General features: G+C 39.1%; 1 protein-coding gene across 3 annotated transcripts in view; it reads right to left on the bottom strand.

The window, feature by feature from the left end:
* RBKS (ribokinase) overlaps positions 1-20865 on the bottom strand; it is a 128346-nt gene that overhangs the window by 63136 nt on the left and 44345 nt on the right. For all 3 annotated transcript variants that reach the window (XM_043469052.1, XM_043469054.1, XM_043469053.1), the window contains exons 5-7: positions 17930-18094; positions 10281-10372; positions 4959-5147 (exon numbers count right to left, since the gene is read on the bottom strand). In XM_043469052.1, the coding sequence (XP_043324987.1) occupies positions 4959-5147; positions 10281-10372; positions 17930-18094 (446 nt within the window). The remainder of the gene's footprint in view (positions 1-4958; positions 5148-10280; positions 10373-17929; positions 18095-20865) is intronic.

Raw genomic sequence — 20865 nt, 5'->3', positions numbered from 1 at the left:
AGAAAGAAAGAGGAATTAAAAATAGGGAAGAGGAATCCCTCATCTCACTGGCTTCTGATTTTTCTCAGCTTACTTATATACCCTGAATTATGATGATTTATTACAAAGTGAGTGATTATTGAGAAGACAGATTTAGCCTTTGGGCTGAATTCTTGAAATTAAGAGTGTCAATATAGCTTCTAGGACTTAACCATTTACACGTGGAAACTTGTAAATCAAGAATTTTACAGAGTCGACAGACGGTCACAATAATCCGACAGTATCACCATGCTTATCTGTGTCTAACTCTGACAGTGCGGCGAATGTTCAGTGCCGTCATGAACACAAGAAAGCAAGCCCCTGACCTTCAGGTTGGAAGGACCTGAGCGAGGACATGAGTGCAGAGATGGGAAACGAGACACATCTGTCATGTCTTCCAAACTGAGCTGAGGACATCTGCAGCTATTGCCACCCTCTCACTCTAGTACAACAGGAAAAACAGATTAAAAATAGAAGCGATACATCCAACTATTAACACTGAGGCAAAACCGAACATAGCAGCCTGCAGAGGCCTGGTGTAGAGGGGGCGATGGCTCCTTCTAGGGCTGGCTGGCTCCACTGGACAACGTGCCTACTAACTAAAGGGGTTTCCACCATCCATGCCATTCCTGATGTACTGAATTCCCCCCAAGCTTTACTGAGATATGACTGGAAAATAAAAAAGGTGGCTATATTTAGGTTGCACAGCAGGATTTTTTGCTAAGGTGTAGTGGATGAGGAGGAGGAGAAAAGAGAGAAGGTTATAAACCACCTGAGAGCCAGTAATACCTTCCTGACAGGAAAGTGAAGGAGCCCATTTGTTCAGAAGAAAATGCCTCCCTAGGAGTTCCTCACCTCACCAGGTGAATTAGCTCCTCTTTACGAGGCTTATGAAGAAGCTCAACAGTTGAGTGCAGAACAAGCAAGCGTTTTAATAATGAGAGTGCTGGATGAGAGGAGAAAGACAGCGTACAAAAGCTTGAGGGAGATTCTACGCCCAGAAAATAACTACCCTTGTTTCCTGTGGTACCTCCGTTGCTCAGGGTTGGGGAGAGGGATGTTGAGTGCCCATTCAGTAGATTTAGTAGAGCAATTAAGTGAAAGATTCTTTATTACAAGAGTATCCATTAGTGAAGTGGCTTTTTGTTATTTTTGTCTGTTCTTTGTTTTCTCAATTGAGAGAGAAATACACATACCATGAAATTCACCCTTAAAAAGTGCAGAATTCAGTGATTTTGAGCATATCCACATGGTTGTGCAACCATCAGCACTATCTAGTTCCAGGACATTTTTATCACCCCCAAGAGGAACCCCTATACCCAATAGCAGTCACTCCCCTTTCTCTCCTTTCTCCACCCTCTGGTAACTGTCAATCCACTTTCTGTTTCAATAGATAAATGTACTCTGGATATCTCATATAAATTGAAGTGAATTTATATGAAGGCTACAATATGTAGCCTATTATGCCTACCTTCTTTCACTTACTATAACGTTTCAGATGTTTATCCATGCCATAGCATGTATCAGGATTCCTTTCTTTGGCTGAACAATATCCTATCATATGTGTCTACCACAATTTGTTTATCCATTTATATCAGTTGATGAAATTTGGTTTGTTTCCAATTTTGGTCTGTTATGAATAATGCTGTGTGAACACTTGTGGATAAGGTTCTGTGTAATATAAATTTTTATCTCTTTTGGCTATATACCTGGAAGGAGAATTGCTGAGTCTGTTGTAATTCTAAATTTAACTTTCTGAAGCACTTCCATAGAGTTTTCCAAAGTGGCTACATCATCTTGCATTCCTGTCAGCAATGTTTGAGGCTTCTGATTTCTCACATCTTAGTCCACAGTTGCTATTATCTGTTTTTGATTATGGCCATCCTAGTGAGTGTGAAATGGTACCTCATTGTGTTTTGCCATTAAAAAAAAATCCAAGCCATCCATATACATAGTGGATGTACACTAAAAGACAAAGCTTAAAGTGTAAATGCCCCATTCCACTCCCATTTCTATGAAGCAAATACTTTAAATTCTTTTATTGCTTTCCTCTGTTTTTATCTTCTATTTCTTGGAGTGTTTATACTGTTTTTTTTTAATCTGTTTTAGATATTATCAGTTGAATTCTAGCTAAGGAAGATGAGCATTTAGTTCTCTTATCTTCCCTGATATGCACGCAAATACACACTCACTTTATCTTTCCATTTTCATGATATGATTATAATCTCCATGTTTGGTTAATTAATTATTGTTTCACCCTCAAATTCTGCAAGAGAGCTAAAAATCTCTGGGCATATTCAAATACATGGGATAGCTGGATGTTCCACTATTTCTTTCTTTTTCTTTTTTCTTTTTTGTTTCTGGAAGACATTCCTTCTGGAATGGAAGAGGCTGCCAAGCTCCTGCTCTAATCTGGACTGACTGAGGATGGGGTTTCTGCATAGCTATTGTCCTGGAACTTTCCTTCATTGTCACTGACTTCTCTCTCTCTCTCTTTTTTTAATTAGATTGTTTTTTTAATTGAAGGATAATTGCTTTACAGAATTTTGTTGTTTTCTGTCAAACCTCAACATGAGTCAGCCATAGGTATATCCCCTCCCTTTTGAAACTGCCTTCCACCTCCCTCCCCATCCCACCCCTCTAGATTGATACAGAGCCCCTGTTTGAGTTTTCTGAGGCATACAGCAAATTCCTGTTGGCTCTCTATTTTACATATGGTAATGTAAGTTTCCATGTTACTCTCTCCATACATCTCACCCTCTCTTCCCCTCTCTCCATGTTCATAAGTCTGTTCTCTATGTCTGTTTCTCCATTGCTGCCCTGCAAATAAATTCTTCAGTACCAAGTTGCATCACCTGTTTCCTGGATCCTACATCTTCCTCAGTCTTAGTTTTATCCCAGTTTACAACAGCATATCTTTCAGTATCTTTATTCTTCTGTCCCTCCATTAACTGTCTTCCTTTGTGTTTAATAGATATTTTCTAGTGTACCATTTTAACTATCTTGATTTTTTCTTTTGTTATTCTTAGTAATTGTAATTAGTTGGTGATTCCAATTAACACCTTAACTTAACCTAGTTTAGATTAATACTAACTTAATTTTAAGAGCATACAAAGTTGTTTATGGATACTTTCATGTTACCATGATAGTGCTGAGTGGTTGTAACACAGCATGGATGCATATGGCATATAAAGCCTAAAACTCTGGCCCTTCACAGAAAAAACTTGTCAATCCTGATCTAACACCCTGATCTTCCTGATCCCATCTTCTCTCTCCTTTCTGATCCCATCACTGTCTCTCACCTTTCCTGAACCTTAAAAATTAACTGCAGGAGCTCAGAAACCAAATGAAAAGGCACAAGACAGTATCAATGAAGTGTGAAAACCTCCTTGGTGCACACGGCTGTATGTAAGATGCTCAAAGTTATAATCCATCCTGATCTGTGAAAGCCAGTCCTTCAACATGAAATAACTCAGCATTATTACTATTGATTCCAATTTGAACATTTCCAAGGCTAGTTTCTCCAATCAGTCCTATACCCAAGCAGTGCATTTCCACATGAATGTTCTGTGGTGGGCACAGGTGGCTTTCTCTGATCAATATCCACTTCCCATCCTCTGAAAAGAGCTCTTTGATTTCTATTTGACATCGAGGATGGGATCATGATGTGAGACACAGTGTGGGAAGGGGGCTGCCAGGGGCTACCACCCGGAGGGTGCCAGTCTGAGCTCAAAGCCCACCACAAGGCAAGCAGTGCTGACAGGGCGAGGGTGAACAAGTGAGTCCTGAGGACACGGTTTAGTCTCTGCATTCTCCCGTACCTTCGAACGTTCTACTTATGTGCACCAGGTACATCCCTTGTTCTGGGTTAAGTCATTTGAGTTGTGTTTCTGGTTGGTACTCATGAGCAAAAGGAGTTGTGACTGACACAGATGTTGAGCAGAGGCTGAGCCACTTCTCGGCAGCCACAGAGGTCCGACAGCTTCACAAGGACCCTTCGTTTTATTTTCAGCAAAAGAGAACAAACTCTTCTGCTCTAGTTCAGGACCTGGAATAGTTTTAGTCTAATGGAGGACTGAGTTCAGAAATAATAAGGAGTCTTTCAAATCAAGTTACTGTCTTTCTTGACAAAGCAGAAAAACTAGTGGTTTCAGAAATAAGTAAATATGATGAGAATAACACTGCCAAGTATAGTTTATCAAATTCCTAATAAAGCACATTTTAAAAAGCATTCAGGATGTAATTTTATGTAAGAAGTAATTTCATGTAAGAAGAAGTACTCCTTGCACTTATGTATTTCAATGTATATTTGTGTCTAAAACTTTATCAAATGCCCATAGGCTTCTTTTTTGATAAATAAGCCACATTTTATAGTCTTTCCTAAGCAATGAAATAAACAAACATACTGTCTAAATATAATAAAATGTACAATATATAATACAATAAATTAAATATATATTATCTAGTATATATATATATAAAATATAATAGTAACTAGTGCTCTTTGCTATTTCATTCTAGGCAAGAGGCTTGTAAGATCTAGCAGTGTGCTTATTGTTTAAAAATCTCGGCCCATGAGGGCAGAGACTTTGTCTTGTACATCACTATACATATGCACCTAACACATGACTGGCATATAGCAGGCATTCAATCAAGGCTTATTTAATGAATGAATGAATAAAGGTAATATGGGTATAATTTTACTGATTCCAGTTTTATGGAGGAAACTGATTCAGAGAGGCTAAGGGGACTTGTATAAAGTCCCACAGTGGGCTAGAGAGGGTTAAGATACAGTTCTCCAGCCTGATTGATTGTTCTTCTCTTCCAACATATTACCTCTTAGAGCCTCTACCACATGATCCAAAAATTCAGGTGCAGTATCTTAGTTACTAAATGATGATTTTCAAAGGCCAAAAGGATTCTGAAATTGAAAAACCTACCGTAGTATCCACGGCCTTGACTTTCTCCGTGGGAATGTGCTTTGGGACAGGTTCTGTCTGTGACAGCATCACACATCCTTCAGCACCTAAGGTGATGATTACGACCTGGCAGCCTCTTTCCAGGAGCACCAACGCAGCCTTCCCAGCTTCTGTGGGGCTGCCGACCTCAAGGCCGGTCAGAATCTCAGCCTGAAATACACAAAAGAGAAAAGAAACTGTTGAGAATAAGTGACTGGGTCCACTTCTAGATTAGATCTGTTTTTCTAGGAGATGTCTCCCTTCTTTTTCATAACAACCAAGGCCATGGCAAACATTGGTGGATACTGGCTCAGGAAAATAAATGAAATAATAACAGTGACAACAAAAAAGCTATAAAAGATGTTCCTGGGACAACTGGGAAAATTGGAATGTGGCCTGAATATTAGATGATAGTATAGAATTACTGATAATTTTCCTAGATGTGATAATGGTATTGTGGTTCCTCTTAGGAGATGTAAGCGGAAGTGTTCAGGGTTGAGGGATCATGTCTGCAGCTTACTCTCAAATAATTCAACCAAAACAAAAATAAATACACACAGGGGAGAGGGGAAGCCAATGCAGCAAAATGGTAACAACTGCTTAGGTAGAGAGGATATGAGTATTCATTGCCCATTCAGCTTTTCCTTATTTATGATGATTTCCATAATAGTTAGGGGAAGCAAAGAGAATTTCACAAAAGAAAGAAGGGAAGGGGGAAGGGAGGAAAAGAAGGAAGCAAGGGGCCACTGCCAGTGATTTTTGATGTAAATCATACCCATAACTTTCACACCTAAATCCTTTTAGTCCTCTCTTGGGCCATAATGCCTTTTTCATATTGCTAGTTTGCAGACCATTCATTTCTTCTGTTTGTTTTGCTTGAGAAGATGGAAGCAGAGCAGGAGAGACTCTGATATATAGCAGAAAAAGCAATGTGCTGACATTCAGAGACCTCCACTGCTCACTCACTCTGGAAACTTCTCCAAGTCACAAAAAATCTGTAAAATGTTGGGCTTGGACAGGATCAGTAGCTTCTCCCAGAATATAAACAAGTCTCTAGCTGAAGTAGGGGTGAAGGGCTGCAGTCCTGCTTCCCTGCCCGCTAGGTACCCAGCCAGCATCTCCAGGGAACCTTTATGGTTTTGAGATAAGCAGCTGAATATACACTGGACTAGGTGAATCATGTGATGCTTTTTGACTTAAAACGTTTATAACCAGATTCTGTCTTTTCTGTTACAGTTTAATCATATGCTATCTTAAGAGTGGGTTTGTCCCTTCCTGTACTTGCTCCAAACATGCCTAGATTAACCCTTCTTGTTGCCTATAAGTCATCTCCGTGTCTGCTCATTCTTGGTGTCAGTTTTCCCAGGAGCATGGGTTTCACTAACCTCACCATGTACCCTGCAACCCGATCTTTTCCATAGACCCTTTCAGTCTGAGTTGGTTATACTGTGAGACCACTTTCTTTTTTCTTTTTATATAAAAGAAGGTTTGCATTGACCTTCATTACTGGGATCACTTATGTACGTTGAGCTGGATGGTTCATTTTCAGAAACATTGACTTCTTATGGTTTTTAAAAACCTTTTAAACAGCTGTTCTTTAATGGAAAAATCTTGAACATGAAAAATAATGCATAAACACTCATGTACTTACCACCTACCTTTAATAAATTTTACTTTATTGTACTTTATTTGCTTCTAATATTTTTCTTTAAAAAAGTTAAATGATATCTTCCACATATATTATTTAGCAATGTACGTTTCCTCTTAACATTTTAAAATTTGTGTTGATATGTATAGCTTAAAAAAAAACTGCTCTGTATTCCATACTGCAAATATGCTACAGTTTAAACAAAATCTCTTCTCTTTTTCATGGACACTTTGATTTTTTTCCATTTTCCCCCTTTACAAGCAATGACGTATCAGATATTCTTGATATTTATATGTAATCTTTTTTCCTCTAGCTGTTTAAAAATATTTTTATCTTTATTAAACCCCTTGATTTTATACAGTTTCACTAAAATGTACATTAGTAGAAAGTTATATTTATTTATTTTATATGGTGCTGTTAATACACTTTTGATGTTTTGAGGGCTCATGTCTTTTCTCAATTCTAGAAAACACCCTACAGTTTTTCCTCTAATAGAGTTTATCTTCAGTTCCATTCTCATCTTCCTTCAGTCCAGTTTGACACATGTTGAAGCCTCTCAAGCTGTCCTTCATTTCTCTAATTTCCTCTTTAATAGTTAACTATTTTTCTTTCTGTACTATTTTCTAGGAGAATTGAGTTTTCTTCCTCCAGGTGAACTGATCAAGATTTTCTTTTAGTTTGCAAATTCTTCATCCCAGTTTAATGTTTATCTTTCTGTGAGTGTTTAAAAATTTTTTTCAATGACTATTTTTTCATTTTCAAGACTTCTGATTGGTTGGTTTTCATATTCACATACCATCGGTTCAATTCTGTTTTTCTTTCACAATTTCTTCTTTTTAAAAAATTTTTAATTGGAGGATGATTGCTTTATAGTGCTGTGCTGCTTTCTGCCAACAACAGTGTGAATCAGCTCTAAGTATACATTATGTTCCCTCCCTCTTGAACCTCCCTTCCACCCCACCTTTCTAGGCTGTCATAGAGAGCCAGGTTGAGCTTCCTGTGTTCTCCTTTTTTAATGAATGAGAATCTTTTTTTTTTTTTCCCATTGAATGAGAATCTTGATCATACTTATTTTAAAGTCTTTTTTGCATTGTTTTATTATTTGAATTTCATCTTGGGCAAATTCCTCTTCAGACTGTTGATTCTGCTGGATCTCTCGCAGCAGTACATTTCTTCATCTGCAGGCTCACTGCTCTCAGTGAGGTGGAGAGTCTGCAGATTTCACTCGCACCAGGTTTATCCCTGCCTTTCTAGTGATTTAATGGCTGCATTCACTAGGTCCCCAGGGGTCTCTAAACCAGAGCGACATGTTACATTGACAACAGGGAGTTCCTCTTCTGGGGTTCTTAGCCATACTGTACCACCTGTCCAGTCTCTACGTCATCAGTTGGCTTGGTTTTCTTTCTGAATCTGAGGCAGTTTCTCTGTTCTCCTATCTCCACATGTTGGGAGCCTTCTATATGTTCTCGGCATAGCATCTTCCACCACTCTTTTTCCTTAGCAGGGAAGCCTTAGCCCAGCCTTCTGGTTTCCAGCCATGGGCACTGCTCCATGCTCCCATGAGTGGCACTCTTTCAGTGCCCATTACCCATCCAGCAACCAATGCCAGCTTCTGGGGCTGGAGTACAGCATACCCAGGGCTAAATGCTTTGTGATTCTGTTCCATTTCTGATCTGTAGAGTTATTTATCTTGTTTTTGAGCTTGTAAGTATGTTTTCATTGTCTTTTTATATTTATGAATCAGTGGTTTGTGTGTGGTGCACAAGGCATATCTTAGAGCATGAATTTACATTGTTATCATGATTAGAAGTCATCCATGAGAATGTTAAGTTTAAAATTTTTTTTTATTCCATTAAGTTTTTGAGGTCAGTTTCCTTAAAGACCAGAGTTCAATTTATTTGTTCATTCATTCAATAAGGATTTACTAGGTGCCAACTATGTTCCAAATATAATATAAAAGGTGATAATTTCCAAAGATAACTATCAATATATTATCACATTGTACATGCTCTTTTCACACTGTGACAATGACAGTCTTCCATTGAGAGGGTACCAGGGTGTACTTTCCTATGTCAATCATTAGAATGGGCTAGAAGAGATGCTGTGTGACTTACAAAAGTCACATAAAGCTACCATGTCTTCTGCCAGGCTCTCGCGCTCTCTCCTCACCTTTCCTTAGGAGATTGGATCTAGTGAGAACCTAACTTCCATATTGTGAGGAAGCCCAGGCCACAAGGAGAAGCCAAGTGTAAGTGTTCTGGCCAACAGCCAGCATGTGAGTGAAAGAAGCTTTAGATGATTCCAGCCCTCAGTCTTTGAGTCTTCTAGCTGAGACCCCCAGATATCGCAGAGGAGAAACGAACCATGCTGTGTCCTGTCTCAATTCCTGATGCACAGAAACCATGATGGACCATAAATAGTTACTGTTGTTGTAAGCCACTGGATTTGGGGGTAATTGATTATGCAGCAATGATAGCCATTGGGATACAACAGTGAATAAGAGATGTCCATGCCCTTCCAGGAGAAGATGGAGGTATTGAATAAGCAATCCGAGCTGTGATGAGTGTTTGAAGTATAAACAGTGATGCTCTCTAAGTGTCTAACAGGGAAATCTAAACCAGTTTGGCAGTTGAGGGTAGTCTAACATCTTATTGTGAAATGGCCACTATCTCCCACAGTTTCTTTCTCCCCGCACAATGCTTGGCTGTGATGGTTGCTCAAAAATATTGCATAACCTATTGTGGCTTCTTAAAATTATCCTCCTTGTGGCAGTCCTCTTTCTTGGTTTCCTTTATGTTCTGAGAGATGAACTTAACCAAAAGGCAGATCAGGAAATCCTAAAAACCTTCATTTGGCCTTTGTACCAAGTGGAAAACTACTTTTATAGTTTATTAATTATAAACTGTCTTTCTCTGTATGTTGCATTGTATGATACGTCTTGCCTCGCAATGGTGGGATGAGTGCTGGTCTAACACTGTCTGGTCGATAAAAGGGAAAACATGGAAATTTTTTCCCTAAAATACTTCAGAATGAGTGGCATGATATGAATCTATATAGACATTTTATGCAGATATATACATTATGACCCTCAGACAGACTGAGAGGGTGGTTTCCCAATAGAGTGGCCACCAAGGGCTTCCCATGGCATCAATGGAGAGCCTGTGTCTGTCTACCAGTGCAGTTACAGGGTCTTCACAACAAAAGGTAGCAGATGCTCCAGGGTTATATGTTAATTATTAATAGCACTGCTTGATAAAATATAGGACTCACAGTTAAACTTGAATTTCAGGTAAACAACAAATAATTTTATAGTATGTTTAGTATATTATTTCTTGTTTATCTGAAATTCAAGTTTAACTGGGTGTCATATTTTTGTTTGCTCTCTCTGGCAGTTCTAATGGTAATTAGTCCATAGATTATGGAATGATTAAATAAGAAAACAGAACATGGGTATGACTCAGGGAATCCTTTTTCTTCTAGGACTCACTACTTTCCTTTTTTCTACATCCCAGTCAACCAAAAAAAATCTGTTTTCATTATGCCCAAGAATTCATATGCAATAAATTTCATGTGGTTAGTCCTGGATTCTTTGCTTTATCCACATACATGAAAGTCTTTTGGTCTCTTAAGGAATGAGCACAACCTTCTATCCTTACCTCACTTTCATTGCAGCAGAACACATCTGAGAGGGTGTAGAATTCGGGGTCCAGGTCAGCAATGGCAGGCGCTGGATTGAACAATGTTTTCACTACAAAGGAGTGAAAAGGGAGTTCTGTGGTTATTGTTTTTAACATGGTGCATTTGTGAACATTCAGTAAGGGAAACCCCCATGTACAACCATTTTCCCCAGCAGATTAAAAAATCAGCTTAGTTATAGATGTAGAAAAGTTTGGAATCTCAATCTCCGTGATAGCCTAGTATCAATTCCTTCTTATGTCCATTTGGTCTGCTTTTTACTTTACAACATTTCAGCCCCAAGGACAAGCATCAGTATTTACAACTAATGTGGTAACAAAGTTTTGGCAAAGAGCAAGAAGAACATTAAAGAAGAATTTGAATGATGTGACATGAAAGCACACGTGTAAATGTGAACATGCAGGCTGGTGAACATTTTTGAAGATTACTTTAAGCACTTAGTTGCAAGGCTAGTTCATAAATCCATTTTCTAGGAAAAAAATAAAGACATGATAGAAAAGAAACAATGAAGAGCTCAAAAATTTCCTGGTAAGGATAGTAAGGAGAAGGGTCATGTACATAAGCATGTTTTGAGCACCTATTTTTTAAAATACCTTATGAATATATTTCACATATGCAACCATGCACATTCACACAAAAGCTTACAATCTTAGCTTCTACGGGCAATCTGGGAACATAAGGTAAAGATTGATAAAGGAGGAGAAATTCAATCAGAGGCTGAGAGCTAGCTCAGAATAGGAGACTATAAGAGGAGAATGGATGGGGACAGCAGAAAGAGGAAAAATGAGAATATCACAGCGATCACAGTGTCAGAAGAAGTACATTTTTCAGAGGAGGAAAGTGAGCCTCAGAGAGATGAAGTCAGCCTGAGGACACACACTGGGAGATGGTTAAGCAGGGTCTCTACCCAGGGTCCTCTAGTTTGAAGTCTAGGGTTTAGTCATCTCTCAAGTGGTTGCCTCTCTGGGACAGGACTCTGTCCATAGCAACACAAGCCCCTCCATGCCAGTGTACAGTATTTAACAGTAGTCTTTGTTGTGGAACTCTGTAAACATTTAAAAAAAGTATTTAAAAATTACATTCACAGGAAGTTCTCCTTCTGTGAAAACACTCATGTATACACCAGAATACCTGACTAGATTGGTCGGTCTTTTTTTTAAACTTATTTTTAATTGGAGGATAGTTGCTTTACAGTGTTGTGTTGTTTTCTTGGTTGGTCGTCTTTTCCTTACCCACGTCCACTGACTTATGTGTTTAGTCACTCTAATTTACTATAAACCCGCAGAGTAAACTACTCTAGCTGCAGTCCTCAGAGACTCTTCTAGAACAGTGGTTCACAAACTTGGCTGCATATCAGCCTCACTGGGAGAGCTTATAAAATGCCCGATTTCTAGGCTCCACCTCAAACCCACTGAATCAGAATCTCCGGGGGTGAGGTCAGTGAGTGTGCACAGTAACAAGTTCTGCAAGTGGCTCTCCCATGGTTAGTTTGGTGCTGATCCATCCACGTTACTGGGGAAGATGTGTATCCGTACGTCCACTCCTGCCTGGGGAAGCGAGCTGGTGTATGGCTGCACCTTCTTTGGTCTTACTCAACATTTTGGTTTGGTCGGTGGATGTTGACCAGCGGTTTGTAGGCCAACGCTATTCCCACATTTTCATTATTTTAGAATCTAGAATGTCCACCCACAGAAATTCTATGGTATATTTTTGGCTGCTCATATTTTTGCACAGGGCTATTGCGAAGCTTAAATTAGAAAATGGATGTAAAAGCCCTGTGTAAACTGTAAATTGTTGTACAAAAGTAAAGGATTATTACTGTTATTATATTGTCCTTTAGCCATAGCCTCATACCCCCGCCTGTCCACCCATCTTGTCTGCTTTCTGTTGGACTTTGGATCCTGGCAAAAATCTCTCTCATTGGTTTTCCCACCTCAGCAAGGTCTCAGAGATGTCAATTATGCATAAAGGCCATCATTGCCCAGCATTCTAAAACACTCATTTAGTTCTTAGGTTTTCAAAACAAATATGTTGTTCCCTATTTTCCGCAGGCATAGAGTTGAAACACCATTGTTCACCCTATCCGATCCTCAATTCTGCACCCAGCAGCTCTGAGCGCAGGTTAGAGCCAGCTGTCAGGCAGGATGGAACAACTGGACAGAGTCATTTTTCTTATAAAAGTTCCATTTTATTGCAAAAGAGCCTCGATCTAGCAATTCCTTTTCTAAACCTGTCCTACACACACATACCCAGGCCTGCAAAGATAAGGTACAGTAGTGTTCAATGAGCTCTGCTTATAACAGAAAAAAACAAAAGAAACTAAGTATCTATCAGACTAGATAAAAAATTATGACAAATACTCCCTGCTACTACTCAAAAAAATGAAGCAGATCTCTGTTTTGTCATAGAAAGGCTTCTATAATTTATAAGTTAAAAAAAGTATTATAGTAAAGTCTGTGGTAAGATCCCCCTCTTTTTTTAAACAAAAGAAATAAAATATAATTCTATGTGTGTTTATATTCATACATCTATACAGAAGAGAAAAAAGTCTGAGAGATTACTCACTAAATTAATAAGTGATTAGTTACAAAAGGCTGAGAATAAATCTGACCACAGATTAGCTGCCATGCAGCTAATATATATATACACCATGCAAAGACATAATTCTTAAAATATATATAACATCTCACATCAAAAAACAAGTACATTCTGAGTGAAATGATATAATGTCTTGGCTTCATTTCAAAATAATTCAAGGGTATAAGTGAAACTAGATTGGCCAAGTGTTGATAATTGTTGAAGCTAGTATATATGGGTTTACCATGATATACTCACATATATTTTAACTTTTTCACCATAAAAAAACAAATTTTAAAGAAACAGTTACATTGAATTTTAAGCAATAATTGCTGGACTGAGAAACTCTGCAATTTAATTTGACTGTAAATACTATATAAAAACCAGTCAAATCTTATTTGCCTATATCTTACTAAGCGGAAGCATTCTTACCAAAAGAAATTGAATACATAGGATTAGAGTCCAACTAATAACTAAATTTAGGAGAAAAGTGAAAATACCATAAAGAAAGGATCCTTTTTGGCTCATGCTACCATAAATAAGCTTGGATACTTTACCATGATGAAAAAAATGAAGAATCAGTAGATGGAGCTCATCAAAGAAGAATGCAAATTTGTAATAGTCAAGATGGGAAAAAAAATGATGTCATCCTGGAACCATGTGAAACTAGAGAACACAGGATGTGCAATGCCATGGAGTAACTTGGAGCTGCAGAGGTGACAGACGGTACCAACAGTAATTATTATTCATTACCACATACAGTGGACTAAACTCCCGATTGTCTTAGCCTGTCGATGGCTGGCACAATAATATCAGTGAGGAACTGGTGAGGCCCAGGGAGGCAACTGTACAGGCAAAGACAGGAAAACGAAGCTGACTCTCAATGATGTCAGCATGAAAGGCAGAGGCTGGATAGTTAAGAAGGCCCTAAGAGCGAGCTCAGGGAAACAGGAGAAGACATCACCCTAAGTAAAGAAACCATGGGAGAGCTGGGCTGCCCAAAACACTGGCTAGGCAGTCTCTCACTCTCGAGTGTCTTCTCTGTGACTTGAGCAACAAAAACACCCAAAGCTTGGGCGATGTGCTGAACCATGTCATCAGAGTCGAGGTGGCCAGCCAAGAAGCCTGGTCTGCTAAATGGAAAAGGGCTAAAGTGGCATTAAAAGATATTTTGTATCCTACCTAGAATTTAATTTCTTGGCGATCTTACAATTTCAATTATTTATAATTGTTCCTGTAATGTTCCATTTGCTTTAAAATGGATATAAAGGCCAGAACCAACATGCATAATTTCATCACAAGCAGCTGCAGCGCCAGCTCTGCCGTGGGCCTCCCTCACAACACTGCGGCCTAGACAGGAGAGGGCTGTGGAGGGATCTCAAGTCATTTTTGACATTGCAGGTGTTGCGTAAGACCAATTCTTTCATTTTGGTAAATTCTGAGACAGTATATTCAAAGATGGAGGGGGGACTTTCTTCTCTGTATTTTAACACCTGATATATAATCCAATTATACAATGTGTTTAAGTCAAACCTCACTGCTTGTAGAGATAAGGGAGTTGTTAAATAAACCCATGGCAATGGGTTTACTGTCATCAATGGATGACGACCATGATTTTACCATCTTTCTTGTAGATGGAATAATGCTGATCAGCACCTATGCCAGCCCTGGGCAATGGACAGGACACTCAGTGCTCAACAGACCTTCATGCTCTGCCTGCTCTGCTCTGTGACCAGCCCACTCTCACATTACATTAAAGGAATGTGAGGGCTCTCAGTCCGATTCCCATGTTTCACAGAAGAAGCTGAGGCCCAGTGCGAGGGACTGAAGTACTTGCACGAGGTCCTCCATTTGGTAAGTGATTCGATTCTGAATTCAGAGCCATACTTCATGACTCCCAAACCAGTGCTACTTCTATTGTACTATACACTTCTCTCAGGTGAGAATGAAGACACATTAAATTCAAACACACACACACCCACACCACTCATAGTATAGAATCTAAGCCATGTCTGACTGATAAGTACCAAATGGGGACCAACTGGATACTAGACAAAGGCACATGTGTGCGCGGTTGCTTGTGTATGTGTTTTATGTGGGCAGGTAGGGGACACACTGCCGAAAACACTGTAGGGTCTTGTCTCTGTGACTTAAGCAGTAATAACACTGAAAGCTTAGGCTACATGTTGGAGAGTATTACAATTCATTGGTTTCACTTTTCTAGAGATACTTCTCATAAAGGCTCAGTTCCTTGAAATCAATGGGACGCGACAGTTTCTTTATTTAAAGTTTGCCCTGTAATAGCCAGGACGTGGAAGCAACCTAGATGCCCATCAGCAGAAGAATGGATAAGAAAGCTATGGTACATATACACAATGGAATATTACTCAGCCATTAAAAAGAATACATATGAATCAGTTCTAATGAGATGGATAAAACTGGAGCCCATTATACAGAGTGAAGTAAGCCAGAAAGATAAAGACCAATACAGTATACTAATGCATATATATGGAATTTAGAAAGATGGTAACAATAACCCTATATGCAAGACAGAAAAAGAGAAACAGATGTATAGAACAGACTTTTGGACTCTATGGGAGAAGGCGAGGGTGGGATGATCTGAGAGAACAGCATTGAAACATGTATATTATCAAGGGTGAAACAGATCGCCAGTCCAGGTTGGATGCATGAGACAAGTGCTCGGGGCTGGTACACTGGGATGACCCAGAGGGATGGGATGGGGAGGGAGGTGGGAGGGGGGTTCAGGATGGGGAACACGTGTAAATCCATGGCTGATTCATGTCAATGTATGGCAAAAACCACTACAATTTTGTAAAGTAATTAGCCTCCAACTAATAAAAATAAATAAAAAAAAATAATAAAGTTTGCCCTAGGACACAAAACTTGGGTCTTGGAGTCTGGAATTATGGTTTCTACAGTGACCTTGGTTGAGCTAATTACTTAACCTCTCCGAGTCTATCTTCTCCTCTTTAATCTCGGAGAATAATGTGTGCCTTACTTTGTCATAAGGCTTTTCTGAGGATCAAATATGTATGAAAGTGCTTTCTAAACTGTAAAGTACATATAGGTACAGGTATTACTAGTCCCAGTATTACAATATAAGAAAGATCATGCAGAATTTAATGAGGCATGCTGGCTCTCAGGAAAAATGTGAAGTAGACTAGGTGGGCTGTAGCTCTCCATCACCTACTCCCACCCATTCCTGATGCCCCAGGTCCTCCAGCTCCTCAACAGAAAAATTGCCTGGCAGATAACAGAGGAAACATTGCTGGACCCCAACCAAATGACCGCCCAGGTCAGGCTGCCTGCCCATCCAGATAACTCTAGCCTCACCTGTGAAAGGTTAGCTCTTCAACTGTGGTTGCTGTACCTTTCTCTCCTTCACAAGCTGGGTAGGTAACAGGCTATTAGACTAGGACAGAAGAAGAGTCATCTCTGAGAAGCAAGGGATAGCAGGAAAAAAAGAGAAGTTACATGAGAACATGCTTTGACCTACACAAGGAAAGATAGGAGCTTGAATGAAGTGGCTCGTTGTACGCACATCACCTGATTACGATGAGTGCAGTGTGGAGAATGCTCACCATAAGCCTTGGACTTTATCTGTGACGCCCTGAGAAAATGTAACCAAATGAGTTTTGGCTTAAAATTCTTTCTGACAGCTTTGAGTCCATTAGAAATACGTTAAATGTCAGTGAGAATTTGCCACAGCATGTTGTCTTGCCAAGAGGAAATTTGTTAAATCAGGACATACATTTTAAAATTCTCCACAAAATCATTTCGGTAACTTATTTTCCATTTATTGCTATGTAGAACACTTACACTTTGAGAGAAAGCACTTATTATAAACACAACACACACTTTTCTCTTCTTTTTTTCCTTTTTGTCTTGATGAGAAAGTTGGATCTGGAAAAGTCAGTGTGGTTCTCTCCCTATTTTCTTCTTAGTATAAGTCACAAAACTATGGCCACAATATCAAGAAGAAGTCACTGTCTTAGATAAGTGGCTACTTTTTATTTTGATTTTTTTCACCAAAAGGTGCTGAGATCAGGATATTATCCTAATTTTAATTTAAAAAAAGAAGTGAAAGAGAGAAGAAAATTGGTGTCTACTGAGAAGTACTACACCAAACTTGGCATCCTATTTTATTTCATTCTTAGAACAATTCTGTAGGGGAGTATGTCTATATGCATTTAACAGATATGGCTCAAAAAAATCAGATAATTCTGCTAAGACTATAAAGCTAACAAGGAACAGAAATGGGATTCTAACTCAGATGATTTCCTATTAGTCAGTGGTAAAAAAAAAAAGAAGCAAACAAACTCTTTAGATTTTTTTCAAGTTTGTTATATGTTGGGGGTGAGAGAAGGGGAGTGGGTGAGAGAACAGATGAATCAAGATTAACCACGAGTTGACAACTGTTGAAGCTGCATGATGGGTTTCCTTATAGAATTCTGCCTGCTTTTTTGTGTTTGAAAACTTCCAAAGAGTAAGATAAAACAAAACAAAAAGAGCTACTTAAAGGACACTGACAACATAGAAAATATTACATATAAATAATCTTTTGTTGTTTTTAGAAAAGATGATAAAGTTTTACAAAAAGGAGGAAGATTTAATCTTCAGTCCTTGAGATGTTTATCCAAGTGTACCTGGGCAGTGATTATCCATGACCTACAGCCTAAACTCTTCTTCTCAGAATGGAACTCATTCTACTACGTAGGGTATATCTTGGACAAGGGGCTCTTTCAGAGATTCCAGTTACTACTTGAATTATTTCTGCTAACTAGACTGGAGATTTATATTTCAGAATATCAGAAATGCTACTCATGTTATTTTCCCCCTCCCCATTTGTAAGGTTTTCTAACATTATTGAGAATTACAAGAAGACAGTGAATCTCAGAATGGGAGAAAATATTTTACTGCAGAAAAATATGGCATTGCTTAACTTGAAAGGTTAACTTTCACTGAGACAGTGATAAAAGCTTTTATAGAAAGGACAAATGTGTAAAATTACCTCCATTGCTGTGGGCTATTCTCAGGGCTTCCAAAGAAGTTGCAGGAGTTACTTCTAGCTGGCAGATCATTACTTTGGCTCTGCTAATGGCACTGGCTGCTTTCCTCAGGTCTTCTGTATTCAAAAGTAAATTTGCTCCAGCTACTATAACGATGATATTCTGGCCTATAAAGAATTTCTAGATGTTTATATTAAAAATCAAGCAAAATCAAGCAACAACATCCTGCAGTGTTACATTCACCCTTAGAAAATCATTATATACAAAAATGTGTTATAAGTATGAATTTTAATATTTCTAAGACATTCAGGTTAAATTTTGTATTCCCCATGGATAGTCTTTTATATCTCTGTAGGAATCATATTATTCTGATAATCATGAGCAAAATCTCAAAAAAAAAAAAGATTTCCCTTTCAGTTTCTTATGTACACAGAATGTTAGCTGATAAATTATATATAACATACTTAAAATAGTTTCTCTTATGGGAAATGGCTGATACAATGTATATGGTAAAGATTCTGAATCCTAAATGACAGATGTCATAACGATGAGTATAAACAGGAAGAAGCTTGCTTAATGCTAAAAACTAATGCTCTCTAGTATGCAGTCAGTTCACATGTATGTCTCAGGGTATTCTGAAAAGTGATTTCTGTAAATCAAAACACATTTTATAATACTGAACAGATAAAGTCTGTACTAGGTAAGTAGGGAGACAGTGATATCTGGCCTGTACTGTGCTAGGTCAAACAGAAGCAGGACTGAGGAATCTTGCATGCTCATCACTTGGAGCCACTCTCTACAGTCCAACCCAAGTCGGGGAGGGGTGGTGGTGCATTTTCTCTGTCAGGTGAACTCTCCAGAGCAGTGCTGTCCCTTAGGGTAGTCATGAGTACAAGCCACATGTGGTGACTGAGCCCTTGAAATGTGGCTTGTCCCAACTGAGATGAGCTTCAGTTGCACAATACATAGCAGATTTCAAAGACTGAGTAGTAAGAAAAGAAGGTAACATATCTCATTAATTTTAAAGAACATTTTGATTGCATGTTGAAAGGATAATATTTTGGATTAAGTCAATATATTAAGATTAATTTTACCTGGTCCTTTTTACTTTTTAAAATGTGACTATAAAGGTGGCTCAGTGGTAAAAAGTCTGCCTGCCAATGTAGAAGATGTGGCTTCGATCCCTGGGTCAGGAAGATCCCTGGGAGGAGGAAATGTCAACCCACTCCAGTATTCTTGCCTGGGAAATCCCACGGACAGAAGAACCTGGCGGGCTACAGTCTATGGGGTCACAAAGAGTCAGACAAAGAGTCAGACTTAGCGACTAAACAACAACAAAGGAAAATGTAAATTTATGGATATCATTTGCATTATAGTCTATAGGACAGCCTGACTCAGAGGGATGGGCTGTAGCACTCTTCTGTGCTCTAGGCTGTTTGTGCTAATTGTGTATAGACATGACCTAAAATCTCTTCCGACTACAGAACACGTGCTAGTCTGTCATCTTACCACAGGTATGTGTGTTGACCAAGGAAGACTTGATAACATGGGGATGGTTCAGGGTAAACCCAATCTCAGTACTGGAAAAATTCAAAGTACCTGCATCCTGGAAGACAGCATACCTCCTCTCCCCTCTCCTCCAGTGGCTTCATTCTCTCGGCCACAGTCCACTGCTGCTCTGTGTTGCTGACGGGTTTGGCCTGGCTTTGGCTGATGTGCAACAAAGCCCGAGCCTATAGCTGTCTGGTGGACACTGTCATATGGCTAGCTCACTCATACCTCAAATTTAACTTGTCAGAACCACTACTCACCCCTCCACTTAAAGATGCTGCTTGTGGCCTCTCTGGGTATCTGTGTTAGCTCTTACCCCATATGCTGTAAACCAGACTAAGTCTACTGTAATAGGCAGCCCATACACAATATTAAACTATATCTTTGCATGGAAAACGTGGTATTGTGTCACCCAGATAAGGAAGAAACAGAACTTGATGATATCCCTGGAAACCGCCCCCCCCCCACTACTGAAAAAGAGGATTCAGACAGGGAATGAGCTGTTGTTGGCAGTGATAATTACATAAGATATGGCTTAAAGTAATGGACACAGACTGTTGTTAGAATGAAAACTTTGGTCTACTGTTTTTAAGTGGAATATATTTTTGGGGGGTTGTTACTGCAACTTCGAGATCACTAAAGTAGACTAAAAATACCATAATTTCTGTGATAAATGATTTTGTGAAACTGCATTATAAATAAAAGACATATTGGGATAGTTCAGTTCAGTCAAATCCTAATTTAATATAGTATACTCTGACTCCTCACAGTGCAGTAGGTTCTTCTGTCCTAGGAGCTCCATGAAATGCTTGGCCCTTCTGAACATTGTGTGTGTGTGTATGTGCCCAGTCATGTCTGACTCTCTGTGACCCTATGGACTGTAGCCTGCCAGGCTCCTCTGTCCATGGAATTTTCCAGGCAAGAATACTGGAGTAGGTTGCCATTTCCTACTCTGGGAGATCTTCCCGACCCAGGGATCGAACCCTTGTCTCCTGCATTGGCAGGTGGATTCTTTACCACTAGCACCATTCAGAGGGTGGTGGGAAGCCCTCTGAAGATTAACTCTGATTTAAAAAAATCTTATGTAGGTGTTTTTATACTTCAAATAGTTGGCAGAAATTCTAAAAACTTTCCTTGAGGGTAAAGAGAAGTTACTGGTTTTTTTGCGGCATGCGGGATCTTTGTTCCCCAACCAGGAATTGAACCTGCACCCTCTGCAGTGTAAGCATGGATTCTTAACCACTGGACCATCAGGGAAGTCCTGGAAAGTTACTGTTTTTAAAAGACACATTTCAGCTATTGTAAGGTCCTGTGACAGATATCGTTGTATATATAGACTTTTGAGATTTGATTGCTGTTTAAAGAGTAGACGAAATTGAACACTAAC

Source organism: Cervus canadensis, chromosome 5, assembly GCF_019320065.1.
Source record: "Cervus canadensis isolate Bull #8, Minnesota chromosome 5, ASM1932006v1, whole genome shotgun sequence".
Classification (NCBI taxonomy): domain Eukaryota; kingdom Metazoa; phylum Chordata; class Mammalia; order Artiodactyla; family Cervidae; genus Cervus; species Cervus canadensis.
The sequence above is the reverse complement of the archived record's forward strand: the minus strand, read 5'-3'. Positions and strand labels throughout refer to the sequence as shown.